The following is a 15344-nucleotide window of genomic DNA, read 5'->3' on the forward strand; positions in this document are numbered from 1 at the left end:
GTAGAATGTCCATTAATTTGCAAGTATTGTCCTTGTCATCCAAGGCCCCTTCTAGATGATTGCAAGATGACATCACTTGGACAGAACCTGTTGCAAGGATGACAACACCTTTCCCTTAGTGAAACTTTCTCACGTAGTTAAAGTTTCTTCCTCACCAAATCCTACCTCGTTCTCTTCCCCACTTCCTTCTAAGATAATTTCAGGGGAGCTCTTTCAAGTAACTTACAGCTACACTTTGGACTAATTAGTCATTGGACCTGTGTTTCTCACCATTCTTCTGTTACTGAGTTGTTCAGTTACTCAGTATCTTTTAATATCCTTATCCCCAGCTTAAGCTTTCTTGGGGAAAGGACCATCTTCTATAGCTGTAGTTATCTATATAATTGTTATGAAATATCTTTACTCATTATTAACATGATTCATTCAAGATAAAATGAATAAACCTTAACATATTTCACAGACACAGAGCATTAATTTACAGTTCCCATGAACCATTTCTTGCTGAACTTCATCTATCAGCAATACTTCTTTTTCTCATTCATTTATTCATCTAGCCTATCTTTAAATAAATCAGTGCTATTTGCTCCAATAACTCCTTGTCATAGTGCATTCCACATTCTTGCCACACTTTTGAGTAAATGTTTCTTTTGAATTCTCTCTCTATTGGATGTGTTTGTGGCTATGTATATTTCCGACCCCTCGTCTTGCACTCACAAGTAAAAACATTTTCTTAATCATCCCTCTTTCTCCCCTCTGCATGTTTTTAAGAGAGAGCTCCAATTTGTTCAGTCTGTCGTGATACACAGTTCCGATATCATCCAAACAAATGTTTTTGCATGTTTTCCAACGTCTCTTCCTTTAGAATATGACGACCAGAGCTGTACACCCTAACCATAGTGTAGCAATCAATTTTCAACCCAGGAAATGTTCGAGTTCCACGCCATATTAAGAGCAGACAGTTATTTGTATATACATATATATGATATGTGCAGATTTTGTATAATAAGTACAGCAATTTTTTTTTTAACGTTTGAGGTATTTGAGAAATTAAAGAAGTGGAGCATGGCATTGTCGGTGTCAATACAAAACTATCTCATGGAACTTAAAAAGGTGAGGGATATTAAAGATTTGCATTCATTGTAATGTTAAACTTTTATGACTGACACTTCTGTTACCTATATGGCCCAAAAGAATAAATTGAGTGGTGAACAGAAGTATGTAAGTACTGTTTATTTTGTGCATGAAAATGTTTGTCCTACCTCAACAGAGAGCAGCATTTCATAGAAATAAAATAGAAAATGTTTGAGTCAGGAATGTTTGTTTTTGAATGTGTGTAACATCTCGAGCCTCAGTTTATTACAGTAACCTATCTTTTAAAATTGTAATTCTGGAAAGTATTGCATCACTTTATTTCTGTGCTTCCTTTTTGTCATTAGCGTTGGTAGGTGTTCTGATTTAATACCAAGTTGCATCCTATAATGCCTTGTTAGCAAAGTTTTAATTTTATGATGGATGCCACCTGGAAGCAATGTTCATGAACAGATAAAGATGGACAATAGCTATTGTACATAGCTATTACATTAGGTATTTTCAATTTTTCAAATATGCGCGTTAAGTGGAAGGTTGCTGAATATGGTTTGTAGGTGCAATTTGAGAATATGTCCTGAGCTTTGCTGACAATAACTTGGTAAAATATATAAACAAGAGACCAAGTATTAATATTTGTGGAGTTTTTATTAAATCCACTGTCAACATCCACACATTTCTTGCTTTTCAGTAAGAACAAATAACAAAAGTATTTTAATGTCAGAGAAAATGAAAGGGCTTGTTATTTTAATTGTCTTGTTATTTTGTGATAATCATTTTGGTATAATATTAATCCTTCCTGTACAGAATGTCTCTCACTTAAAAATTGCTCTGCAAAATCAAGAATTGCTGCTGTAGTCTATGCATGGAAAAATAAGTATGATTTAATGTTACTATTTCAAATGGGTATCTTGAAAATCAGAGCCATTTGTAGCTTGTGTTAACATGCTTTAAATGTATTCATCTGTGGTTATTGTTTTATTGGTAAGTTTTATGTCCAGTGAGACCTCTCTTTTACATCTGTTGAAATCTTTAATGGGAGTTATAATCTTTAATTGAAAGATTGAAAATAGGTTGATTTGTGCTTAGTTTAAATGGCTGCATTTTCAAAGCAAAACTGAATTGCTGTCTAACACCTAATAATTCAGACATTACCTGGGTCTCTGAGTTAACAGTCCAGTAATAATATCACTAGGCCATCGCCGACCCCCTAAGAGAGTTCCCATTGTGTGCTGAACTCGCTGAACAGCTATGGAAACACATTTTATTTTATTATGTTTGCTATTTCCAAGATAAAGAATCTTAAAAATGGTTTGGCTTTCTGTTCTGTCTGAAATTTAATGATATAGCCAAATAGGATTAGGTCAGATTGGGATATCTGGTCGGCATGGATGAGTTGGATTGAAGGGTCTGTTTCCATGCTGTATAACTCTGTGACTCTGTGATCATGATAGTGATGTGAAGACATTGGCTGAAGTCAGGTTTGAAGACATGGTGAACCTGTAGTTTTATGGTCACTTTATGCCTAGGCTTTACTACAAATGGGTTTTTCAGTGAGATACTGGTTGTTTCCAAATAGAATTGACACATTGCGAATCATTTCTTTCAGATAAACAATAACGAAATGGCGAACAAAGTGCTCCATTACTCCAGAGGTTTTCTGCAAGTGATATTCCACTAGTACTGCTTCATTACTGGATCTATTTCCAGTGTTCAAATATGCATGTGTCAATGCCACTGTTAAAAAGAAAGACTGACTTGCATTTATATAGCATTTTCATGACCATGCACCTTCCCAAAGTGCGTTACAAATAATGAAGTACTTCTGACATACACTCACTGTTGTAATTTAGGCAATGGGACAACCAAATTAGGCATTGCAAATCTGCTCAAACAGGAATGTGATAACAATGAGGTAATCTGTTTTTTGTGATGTTTGTTGAAGATTAAACATTGACCAACTCCTTTTGCTTTTATTTGAAAGTACTGTGGGATATTTTGCATTCACCTGAAAGAATAGATGGAGTCCCAAATTTATACATAAGAGAGATGCAGTGTTCTGATTAATACAGTACTCACTGAGAACTGTACTGCACTCAGCATTAAGATTTGTGCTCATGTTCTAGAGCAGCTCTTGAAGCCACAATCTTCTGACTTTGGCATTAGTGCAGACAATGAGCTGTGGCTAATACTACAGTATGTGCACTTTCCAACAAAGGAAATAAAATGTATAGTGTCACTGCAACTGTAGTTTGTAGTCAAAATTACTTCCTCAATCTTCAGATATTGAAGGAATTTTTATCTACAGAAAAATAAATGGGGTTTTATAGTGTTGTCAGTTCAGGGTCAGTGCAAAATTCATCTTCTTTACTGTGTAGAGGAATAGTTTCATAAGCTGGACTTGCTGCTGTTGTCAGGCAGAGTGGGGATGTTGAGAATGAAAAAACGATATCTAATAAAAGCAAAATATTGCAGATGGTGGAAATCTGAAACACAGACAATGCTGGAGAAATTCAGCAGGTTAGCAGTATCTGTGGAAAGAAAAACAGGGTTAACATCTGACTTCTTTTCAGTATGGAAGAAGAATCATGCTGATTTGAAATGTTAACTCTTATTTCTCTGTCCAAGAATGTCATCTAACCTTTAGTTAGTATAATGACACAAAAGCTTATTTGTTGATGTTAGTTTTTTTGAGGTTATTGATTTTGGATTTACTTTCCATTTCACATTGCCATTAGGATTTTTTAAAAAGAAGTAATTAAGAAATTTTACAATTTATGTGCTATTTGCCAGTTGTTACACTGCTTTATGCCTGTGATGTCTGGGGAGGATCACCATTTTAAGTTTAGATAGAATTGAATGTGGACAATTTACCTTCATCCAAGGTGGAGTCTGGGGTCAGATACCTCTTTTTAGTTTCTGTACAGACTGGGACCAACAAAGTTTTTGGACTTACTGCTGGACAGTCATTTAAAATGCAAATTGCTCCTTTTATGACTTAACATTGAAGAAACATTAGGGTGCAATTAGCTCTTATTACTGTCTGGAACATAAACAGAAATCGCTGGAGTAACTCAGCAGGACTGTCAGCATCTGTGGGAAGAAAGCAGAGTTAATGTTTTGAGTCCAGTGACTGTTCATCAGAACTGTTCTAATAAAGAGTCACTGGACTCAATGTTGACTCTTGCTTTCTTCCTGCAGATGCTGCCTGACCTGTAAGTTTTTCCAGCAATGTTTATTTTTGTTTCAGATCTCCAACATCAGAAGTTTGTTGTACCTCAGTCTCTGTAAGCATTCAGACAGTAATACAAAACAATCATTCCCTGCAATATGTGGTATCTGCAAACTTGAAATTTCAGAAAAAGGGTTGAGATGGAAGCCATTTTATCCCAATAAGGTGCAAACAGTTATAATTCATTCTTTCTGTGGAAAAATTGTTTTGCCATTAATCCATTGTGTTGGCAATGGAAAACAACAAACTGTTGTCACATGATGGAAACTGGCTTGTGTTAGGAAATGCTTTATTAATCCTAACAACAATCCAGAGTGTCAGAGAGGGTATGAGTAAAAGGATCCTGCCGAAAATATCCACAACAGAAAAGTGGAGCTAATTTGCCTGTCTTGCATTATTGATTTTTTTTAATTACAGGGTGCTCAACCAAATTGACTTAAAAAAAACAAACTTGCTGTTCCTTGGAGTGAATCATTGAGTTAAACACCAGAAACCTCCAACCTTCATTTTCTATAGTGAGCTGAAAGGAGATTTATCTGGACTGCAACATTTCTAATGACCACCTTGAAGAGCTAAAGTAAAAGTAATCTCTCCATCTTTTCCAAAGATCTCAGTGCATGTTGCCTTTCTTTGTTGTAATCATCTTATGTTGGCATGTCTGTGTGAATGAGGAGTTTATTGCAATACATTCTGGGTCTTGTGCAAGTACCCTTCTAACCTAAACCTAAAAGACAGCCTGTTTATATCTCTTCTTAAAAATCTTTCCCTTGCAACATTAACATTTAAAATAGCAATTTACTCCTTCGTATTGTTTAACTTACAATTTGGGTCAAATAAAATATTGCGATCCCAGTTGGTGGTACTACTGGACAAGTTCAATCACAAAATGAAACCCAGTTTAGAGTCACAGAGTCATAAAGATGTACAGCATGGAAACAGACCCTTCAGTCCAACTCGTCCATGCTGACCAGATATCCCAACCCAATCTAGTCCCACCTGCCAGCACCTGGCCCATATCCGTCCAAACCCTTCTATTCATATACCCATCCAGATACATTCTACTAGCCTCCACCATTTCCTCTGGCAGCTCATTCCATAAATGTACCACCCTCTGAGTGGAAAAGTTGCCTCTTGGATCTCTTTTATATCTTTCCCCTCTCACCCTAAACCTATGCCCTCTAGTTCTGGACTCCCTCACCCCAGAGAAAAGACTTTGTCTATTTATCCTATCCATGCCCCTCATGAATCTATAAACCTCTATAAAGGTCACCCCTCAGCCTCTGACACTCCAGGGAAAACAGCCCTAGCCTATTCAACCTCTCCCTATAGCTCAAAACCTCCAACCCTGGAAACATCCTTATAAATCTTTTCTGAACCCTTTCAACCTTCACAACATATTTCCGATAGGAAGGAGATCAGAATTGCACGCAATATTCCAACAGTGGCCTTACCAATGTCCTGTACAGCCCCAACATGTACTCCGTACTCTGACCAATAAAGGAAAGCATACCAAACACCGCCTTCACAATCCTATCTACCTGCTACTCCACTTTCAAGGAGCTATGAACCTGCACTCCAAGATCTTTGTTCAGCAACACTCCCCAGGACCTTACCATTAAGTCTATAAGTCCTACCAAGATTTGCTTTCCCAAAATGCAGTACCTCATATTTATCTAAATTAAACTCCATGTGCCACTTCTCAGCCCATTGGCCCATCTGATCAAAATCCCATTGTAATCTGAGGTAATCTTCTTCGCGGTCCACCTCCAATTTTGGTGTCATCTGCAAACTTACTAACTATACATTCCAAATCATTTATATAAATGATGAAAAGTAATGGACCCAGCACCGATCCTTGTGGCACTCCACTGGTCACAGGCCTCCAGCCTGAAAAACAACCCTCCATTACCACCCTCTGTCTTCTACCTTTGAGCTAGTTCTGTATCCAAATGGCTAGTTCTCCCTGTATTCCATGAGATCTGACCTTACTCATCAGTCTCCCATAGGAACACCTTACTGACCCATATAGATCACATCTACCGCTTGCCCCTCATCAATCTTCTTTGTTACTACTTCAAAAAACTCAATCAAGTTTGTGAGACATGATTTCCCACGCATAAAGCCATGTTGACTATCCCTAATCAGTCCTTGCCTTTCCTAATACATGTATATCCTGTCCCTCAGGATTCCCTCCAACAACTTGCCCACCACTGACGTCAGGCTCACAGGTCTATAGTTCCCTGGCTTGTCCTTACCACCCTTCTTAAACAGTGGCACCATATTAGCCAAATTCCAGTCTTCTGGCACTTTACCTGTGACTATTGATGATACAAATATCTCAGCAAAAGGCCCAGCAATCACTTCCCTAGCTTCCCAGTACACCTGATCAGCTCCTGGGGATTTATCCACTTTTGTGTTTCAAGACACTTCCACCTCTGTAATATGGACATTTTTCAGGATGTCACCATCTATTTCCCTACATTCTATATCTTCCTGTCCTTTTCCACAGCAAACACTGATGCAAAATATTCGTTTAGTATCTCCCCCATCTCCTGCAGCTCCACACAACGGCCATCTTGCTGATCTTTGAGGGGTCCTATTCTCTCCCTTGTTACCCTTTTATCCTTTAAAGTATTTCTAAAAACCCTTTGGATTCTCCTTAACTCTATTTGCCAAAGCTATCTCATGTCCCCTTTTTGCCCTCCTGATTTCCCTCTTAAGTATACTCCTACTGCCTTTATACTCTTCTTAGGATTCACTCGATCTATCCTGTCTATACCTGACATCTGCTTCCTTTTTCTTAACCAAACCCTCAATTTCTTAGTCATCCAGCATTCCCTATACCTACCAGCCTTTCCTTTCACCCGAACAGGAATATACTTTGTCTGGATTCTCGTTACCTCATTCCTGAAGGCTTCCCATTTTCTAGCTGCCCTTTTGCCTGTGAACATCTGCACCCAATCAGCTTTTGAAAGTTCTTGCCTAATACTGTCAAAATTGGCCTTTCTCCAATTTAGAACTTCAACTTGTAGATCTGGTGTATCTTTTTCCATCACTATTTTAAAACTAATAGATTTATGGTCGCTGGCCCCAAAGTGCTCCCCCACTGACACCTCAGTCACCTGCCCTGCCTTGTTTCCCAAGAGTAGGTCAAGTTTTGCACCTTCTCTAGTAGGTACATCCACATACTGAATCAGAATATTTTCTTGTGCACACTTAACAAATTCCTCTCCACCTAAACCCTTAACACAATGGCAGTCCCAGTCGATGTTTGGAAAGTTAAAATCCCCTACCATAACCACCTATTATTTGTACAGATAACTGAGATCTCCTTACAAATTGGTTTCTCAATTTCCCTCTAACTATTAGGGGTCTATAATACAATCCCAATAAGGTGATCATCCCTTTCTTATTTCTCAGTTCCACCCAAATAACTTCCCTGGGTGTATTTCTGTGAATACCCTCCCTCAGTACAGCTATACTGCTATCCCTTATCAAAAAAGCCATTCCCCCTCTTCTCTTGCCTCCCTTTCTGTCCTTCCTGTAGCATTTGATCCTGGAACATTAAGCTGCCAGTCCTGTCCATCTCTGAGCCACATTTCTGTAATTGCTATGATATCCTAGTCCTATGTTCCTAACCATGCCCTGAGTTCATCTGCCTTCCCTGTTAGGCCCCTTGCATTGAAATAAATGCAGTTTAATTTATCAGTCCTACCTTGCTCTCTGCTTTATCCCTGCCTGCCCTGACTGTTTCACTCACCTTTGTTCTCAACTGTACAAGTCTCAGATTGATCTCTTTCCTCACGATCCCCTTGGTCGCTCCCTCCCACCTTACTAGTACCACGGTGGCACAGTGGTTAGCACTGCTGCCTCACAGCGCCAGAGGCCCGGGTTCAGTTCCCGACTCAAGCAACTGTCTGTGTGGAGTTTGCATGTTCTCCCAGTGTCTGCGTGGGTTTTCTCTGGGTGCTCTGGTTTCCTCCCACAATCCAAAAATGTGTAGGTTAGGTGAATTGGCCATGTTAAATTGCCCGTAGTGTTAGGTGAAGGGATAAATGTAGGGGAATGGGTCTGGGTGGGTTGCGCTTCGGCAGGTCGGTGTGGACTTGTTGGGCCGAAGGGCCTGTTTCCACGCTGTAAGTATCTAAAAATATCCTCCTGAGCAGCTCAAGCAAATCTCCCTGCCAGTATGTTTAATCCCCTTCCAATTTGGGTGCAATCTGTCCTCCTTGTGCAGGTCACTTCTACCCCAAAAGTGGTTCCAGTGATCCAAAAATGTGAATCCTTCTCCTGTACACCAGCTCCTCAGCCATGCATTCATCTGCTCTATCCTCCTATTCCTGCTCTTACTAGCTCGTAGCACCGGGAGTAATTAATAGATCACTTTTTTTTGGTTTCGTTAGTTCAACTGATGGTTAGTCACTGAAACATATTTATACGAGGCTACATATTTGCTTTAAAAATGTAGATTTATCACATGAAAGCAGAAGTATTTTAAAAGGTCATGCTATCCAAACATGGAAAGTTATTAGAAAGAGCTTATAACACACAGCAAAGTGAAGTTTTGATGTGTTTGCTGACAGTATCCATTACACAGTCTCAAGTCCTAAGAGATTACACCACTATCTCATACCTTGAGGTTCTACTTGACTGACCCCGTACAGTTTTTTGGCTGTGGATGGTGAAGCCAATTTGATGAGTCCTTTTGAAATATGGGAAGATGACATGAACTTTTCCACAAATCTGGGAGTTTAAGCTTTTCCAATTCTAATAACCTGCAGATTTCTATGCAAACTCTTAGATTGAACGCTTTATCTACTAAATACTTCTGAGTGATGTACTTCTCTGAAGTACCCTGGTAGAGAAATGAAACTTGTTTCTGAGCTCAGCCCTCATCCTTGGTTCTTCTGAACTGAAAACAAAATTGATGACCTTCAAATATTTATGATTTGGTGACATCAGTGTTGGACTGTGGTGTACAAAGTTAAAAATCACACAACACGTTATAGTCCAACAGGTTTATCTGGAATCACTAGCTTTCAGAGCGCTGCTCCTTCATCAGGTGATTGTAGCAAAAGTTTCCAGTGTGATGTAACTGAAATTATATATTGAAAAATACCTGGATTGTTTAAGTGTGTCATCTTTTAGAATGACCATGTTGGTATCAGTTCTTTCATATGTAAATCGCAAAACGTTTTTAAAAAAAGTTACATTCTCAAGTGCATTTTAACAATTGGTGTCATGTCAGCCTAGATAAGGTATTGAAGGTGTTAACTCCGTGAGGATGTCGGTGCCACAATGGTCAGACTGATTCTAATCTAAAAAGTGAATTTTCAGAATTTTACATGGATTCATGCAGTTTTTGAGCAAATTAAAATGTTATTCTGCAAATAAAAATTCACCCCACAAACCTATGTTATGTCTGCATGTGGATGTGTGTGTGGTGTGGTGGGGGGGCTTAGGAGTGTCTCTGAGAGGGTGTGTGTTTGAGTGTATGTGTGAGCGTGTGAGAGAGGGTCTGTGTCTGTGTCCGTCTGTGTGTGTATATAGTGCAATGGGGTCACCTGTAGTGTGACATGAACCCTTGGCTATTGATCGCCAAGTTCGGTACCCAAGGGGATGGCCTCAACTGGGACATTGGGTTCATATCGCACTATAGGTGACCCCATTGCAACACATGTTCAGACACACATATACACACATGTTCAGACACACACATACACACACACGCTCAGACACACACATACACACGCTCTCTCATATGCTCATAAGCACCCCCCCCCCACACCCACCCACATGCAGACATGCACATAAGTTTGTGAAGTGAATTTGTACTTGCTGAATTACATTTTAATTTGCTCAAAAACTGCATGAATCCATTTAAGATTCTGAAAATCCATTTTTTAGATTAGAATCAGTCCGACCATTGTGGCACAGACAGCCTCACAGGGAATTAACACCTTTCAGTACCTTATCTGGGCTGACATGACACCAATTGTTAAAGTGCACTTGAGAATGTAACTTATGTATACCGCAAAACTTTTTTTATATGAAAGAACTGATACCAACATGGTAATTCTAAAGGATAATTGACTTAACAAACAATGTGGGTCTTTTTCAATATATAATTTCAGTTACATCACACTGGAAACTTTTGCTATACATTCTGTGTCTTACAATCTTATTCTCCTCAATCGCCTGATGAAGAAGCAATGCTCCAAATAAACCTGTTGGACTATAACCTGATGTGTGATTTTTAACTTTAAATATTTACCCCACCTATTAACACCACAGGGGTCTGTAGACACCTGCATTTTGACAAATGCTGGATTTCGTCACTGTTCTGGAAGGTCTGTCTGGCCTTTTTTTAAAAGAAAACTCTCCATAGAAGTAACCAACACTCAAATTTCAACCAATTTGAAACTCAAATTCTTATGAATGAAATTATACACCCATAATTACATTTAGCAAGTTGGTTTAAGTAAAAATGCTCGGAATCAGTTGTAACTTGTAAGAAATTATGTAAAGAACCAATTTTATTTGCTGACTTGTTTAAAAATGCTAGTATTTAACCTGACATTTCAGTAATTAATTGAATATCTATCTTGGCTATATTAATTTTATTCCATAACATGAGCTAAACCGAATTCAAATGAATCTTCCTATTTTAAAATAGAATGTTCTGACTTAATAGATAATGTAATAGTGATATTGGTAGGCTCTTCGAAGATTTAGACCTATGCGTATGTTCATATCTATTTACTGCTGGTCCTGTGCTTGATGCACATCTTATCTGGACAAAACAGGTTCCGTTATCTCCAGCACCACAGTCTCTTCCCTGACTGAGTGCAAACAATTTCTGGATGAAGCTAGGATGTACAATATGAAATTTGCATTTTATTAATTAGAGTCTGTAAAAGGATTAATGATTGAAATCCTTTCTTTAAAATTTTGCTTGTCAAAATGTCTTTTATCCATTACTCTATATGAATAGACTGCCACATGTCATCAATTAGCCGTGTTTATTGAGGAGATGTGCACATTTTTGTTACTACAGTAACACAATTGGGTGCTGGGTGATTTAAGTTTTACAATAGTTAAACTTGCTTTGGCAACACCATTGTTTCAATTTAAATTGGGAAAATAATGCTTATTCATCTAGTTTATTTGAGATTGCACGTCTTTTGGCACTTGGACATGGCATGCAGTTGGAAATGTTTGCTGTTTTGCAAATTGCAAACCAGAGTTTAAATATTACATAGAGAAAACCTGTTTTCTTCTTGGAACAAAGGAGTCCAATGGCTACTTGCGTTATAGTGTGTGATTTATTGAAGTGGGAAGAGAAAAGCCAATAAGTATCTCCTCCAGTGGTCAACTCTTTGTCACCTATATAAAACACACAAAGCAAACTGTCAAGTTGAAATGTTTATATAGCAGGCACAGGACCATGTGATCATCATTGGTTATAAAAGACAACTTTTGTCTGTTAAGCTTGTTTAAAAATTCATTGTTCAGTTTATTTTGGTCACTGCTTGTTCTTTATTTTGTAATACTAGCTTATATTGATGCTTAGGTTGAAAGTATAGAAGATTATGATTGAATGCCTTCTTTTATTATCTGGGGTAATGTTTGTTAGTCTGTTTGTAAATAGTATTTCTTTAATAAAATATTTGATTTCAATTAAATTTGGTAAATGGGGTATGTCACAAAAAAAGAGTTGATTTGTTTTGAAGATCTAGACACTAGATTGTCTTTGAGAATCTGTGAATATTGAGAGTTCACAAGATATAGGAGCAAAATTAGGCCATTTGGCCCATTTAGTCTGCTCCACCAATCGATTATTACTGATACGCTCCTCACCTCTATTTTCCTGCCTTTTCTCCATCTCCCTTCAGCCCATTACCAATTAAAAATCTGATTAACTCCCCCTTAAAATTATTCACTGTCCCAACATCCATTGCATTTTTGGGGTAGAGGTGGGTAAATTGACTTTTTTTAATAATGTGCATTATTATAATTAAAATTGCTTGTTCTAGAATGTTGTGGATTATATCAGCTTCTGTGGTGGAATTTGTCACAGCTGTCAAAATATTAACAGAATTTCAGAGCAGGTTATTGGATGTCAATTGCCCTTTAGACTTATTAATACAATAGAAGCCCTTGATAAAAAGGAATTTAGAGGTAAAAGTTGTGGTACTGAATGTGCCATTTAGATCATCTGTCTTAATATCCTTAGCATGCTAATGTTGCATTGTATAATATAATTGAGTCTATATTTATGACAATCTGATTTATCTTTTAAAATGATTTGATCTAGTTTATTTGAGATTGCAAGTCTTTTGAATGAAATAGGGCAGTTGCATTGAAAGTTGGAACACTGCTAAATTTACTGAGTGCTGCACTTTATAATTTATGACTTTTTTATTGTTTTTATTATAACTTTCTGCAAGAAGATGGGTACTCTAATCAAGGAACGTCCAACTTGGCACCCAAGCTCCATAAAGAATTTGAGCAATGTTAGTGGTGAATTGGTGGAGTTTAATAAAAGTTATAACAAGATGTACCATATGATGACTTCTGTGTTGAGAGGTAAAATATTTTAAATTATGGCTTTTAACCATGCGAACCATGAGAAATCTACCATTTGAAAATTATTCAAATCCTCATCTCCAAAATTAGCTATATCTTTTGATTTTTGTTTTGTAAGTAATTTGAACTTGCAATTTCTTCAAGTTGGAAGCATGATTAATTTGTTAGATAGTCAGCCCCCAGGTATATCATCTTGATGGACTTAAACCAGGACAAAAAGAATGTGGCTTTTATTTAAAAATTGTGAGGTTTTGTTAGTGAAATATTACATTGAAACATAGGTCTGTTTAATTTTTATCTGTGTAGAGTTAGAATATAACAGCTTCTCTTGCAATTTCTTACTGTTAAATAGCTTTTTGGTTTTAAAAACATCTAATTTGTTTTCTCTCACTCCCAACTTCTCCATGAAAGTCATCTTCACGCAGGAGGGAGAAATAATTGCTTATTAATTGTAAATCCTGCAAAGCTTGTTTTCCTCTAAAATGTTTCAGTGGTCTATCATGCCCATTTAGTTTGGGCCATAGTTGCACATATTGCTCTGTTTTGTGATTTGGAAGTCTGTTTTTGTTATGTTATAATCTTTCTGGATTTATTTGTTGGGGAAGGTGGGGAAAATTTACCTGAGCACTTCTGCATATGTGTCCAATCAAGGTATGCATAAACAAAGCATTCAACAAATCTGTGTCAAGATGAAGTAGGGGCATCTGCCCATTCGTAAAATGTGAAAAATTCTTTTATCATTGCATCTTGAATTGTGATGATTAAACAGCCCTGACTTCAGAATCACAGATTCATTAAGCATGACAGAATACTTTCATGGACTTCAGTTCTCAACAAAAATGCAAATTTTTTTTTAATGTTCTGAAAGTTTGCATCATCTCATGCAATATTGGATTATGGAAATCTGTACAGATTTTCACACAAAATGTCAAATAACTTATTTTCACACTGAGGTAACCTACAGTTATAACATTCTGGTCTCTTAAACTGGATAAGGAACACGATGCCAAAAAGGCATTAAATCCCTCATGGATGTGCTAACTTCATTTTTTCCATGTATGTTATTCCCAGCATCCTGGGTGACCCTCACTGTTATATATTATTTAACCTGTGGATAAACTCGCCCATTAACTTTAGCCCACGTGCATATTATTTGAATGCATGTGTATCATTCATTGATCTAAAGGATCAGGAAAAAATGGTGGATAGGTCAACTATTCTGCAGAGATTAATATTGTAACTAAGAGGCAAATGGTTATCTTAAATATGGCATGCAATGCACAACATATATAAGGTGAAGGTTTTGAACTCTGAATTTTGAAGAAAATACCAAAGTGTTGAAGCCCAACCATCATGACATAAATGAGCATAATACCTGACAACTTAAAATATTAAACCACATTCTCTTAACTGTTTCAGACATTTCCGTAATGGAATTCAGTCTCTACTATAAGACCATAATACATAAGAGTGGAAGCAAGACCATTCAGCCCATCGAGTCCACTCCGCCATTTAATCATGCCTGATGTGTGTTTCAATTCCACTTACCTGCACTTTCCCCATAGCCCTTAATTCCTTGCGAGATTAAGAACTTATCAATCTCTGTCTTGAAGACACTCAACATCCCAGCCTCCACTGCGCTCCATAACAATGAATTCCACAGGCCCACCACACTCTGACTGAAGAAATGTCTCCTCATTTCCATTCTAAATTGACCCCCTCTAATTCTATGGCAATGCCCATGGGTCCTAGTCTCCCTGCCTAACGGAAACAACCTCCCAGGGTCCACCCTTTCCAAGCCATGCATTACCTTGTAAGTTTCTATTAGATCTCCCCCCAACCTTCTAAACTAAAATCAATACAATCCCAGGATCCTCAGCCGATCATCATGTGTTAGGCCTACTATTCCAGGGATCATCCATATGAACCTCCGTTAGACATGCTCCAGTGCCAGTTTGTCCTTCCTGAGGTGTGGGGCCCAAACTTGGATACAGTATTCTAAATGGGGCCAAACTAGAGCTTTATAAAGTCTCAGTAGCACATCGCTGCTTTTATATTCCAACCCTCTTGAGATAAATGACAACATTACATTTGCTTTCTTAATCACTGATTCAACCTGCAAATCAGCCTTTAGAGAATCCTAGACTAGCACTCCAAGATCTCTTTGTACTTTGGCTTTATGAATTTTCTCACGTTTAAAAGAAAGAGTCCATGCCTGTATTCTTTTTTCCAAAGTGCAAGACCTCGCATTTGCTCACATTGAATTTCATCAGCCATTTCCTGGACCACTCTCCTAAACTGTCTGAATCTTGCTCTCGCCTCCCTACCTCCTCTGTACTACCTGCCTGTCCGCCTAACTTCGTATCATCGGCGAACTTCGCCAGAATGCCCCCGTCCCTTCATCCAGATCATTAATATATAAAGTGAACAGCTGTGG

At 37.9% G+C, this 15344-nt stretch overlaps 1 protein-coding gene across 4 annotated transcripts in view; it reads left to right on the plus strand.

The window, feature by feature from the left end:
• The window catches only part of kif14 (kinesin family member 14), a 107232-nt gene that overhangs the window by 88648 nt on the left and 3240 nt on the right, over positions 1-15344 (plus strand). For 3 of the 4 annotated variants that reach the window (XM_043699739.1, XM_043699740.1, XM_043699741.1), the window contains exons 28-29: positions 1036-1110; positions 12772-12907. In XM_043699739.1, coding sequence (XP_043555674.1) covers positions 1036-1110; positions 12772-12907 — 211 coding nt within the window. The remainder of the gene's footprint in view (positions 1-1035; positions 1111-12771; positions 12908-15344) is intronic. The other variant, XM_043699742.1, reaches the window with a different exon arrangement.

This window comes from Chiloscyllium plagiosum, chromosome 11 (genome assembly GCF_004010195.1).
Source record: "Chiloscyllium plagiosum isolate BGI_BamShark_2017 chromosome 11, ASM401019v2, whole genome shotgun sequence".
NCBI lineage: Eukaryota > Metazoa > Chordata > Chondrichthyes > Orectolobiformes > Hemiscylliidae > Chiloscyllium > Chiloscyllium plagiosum.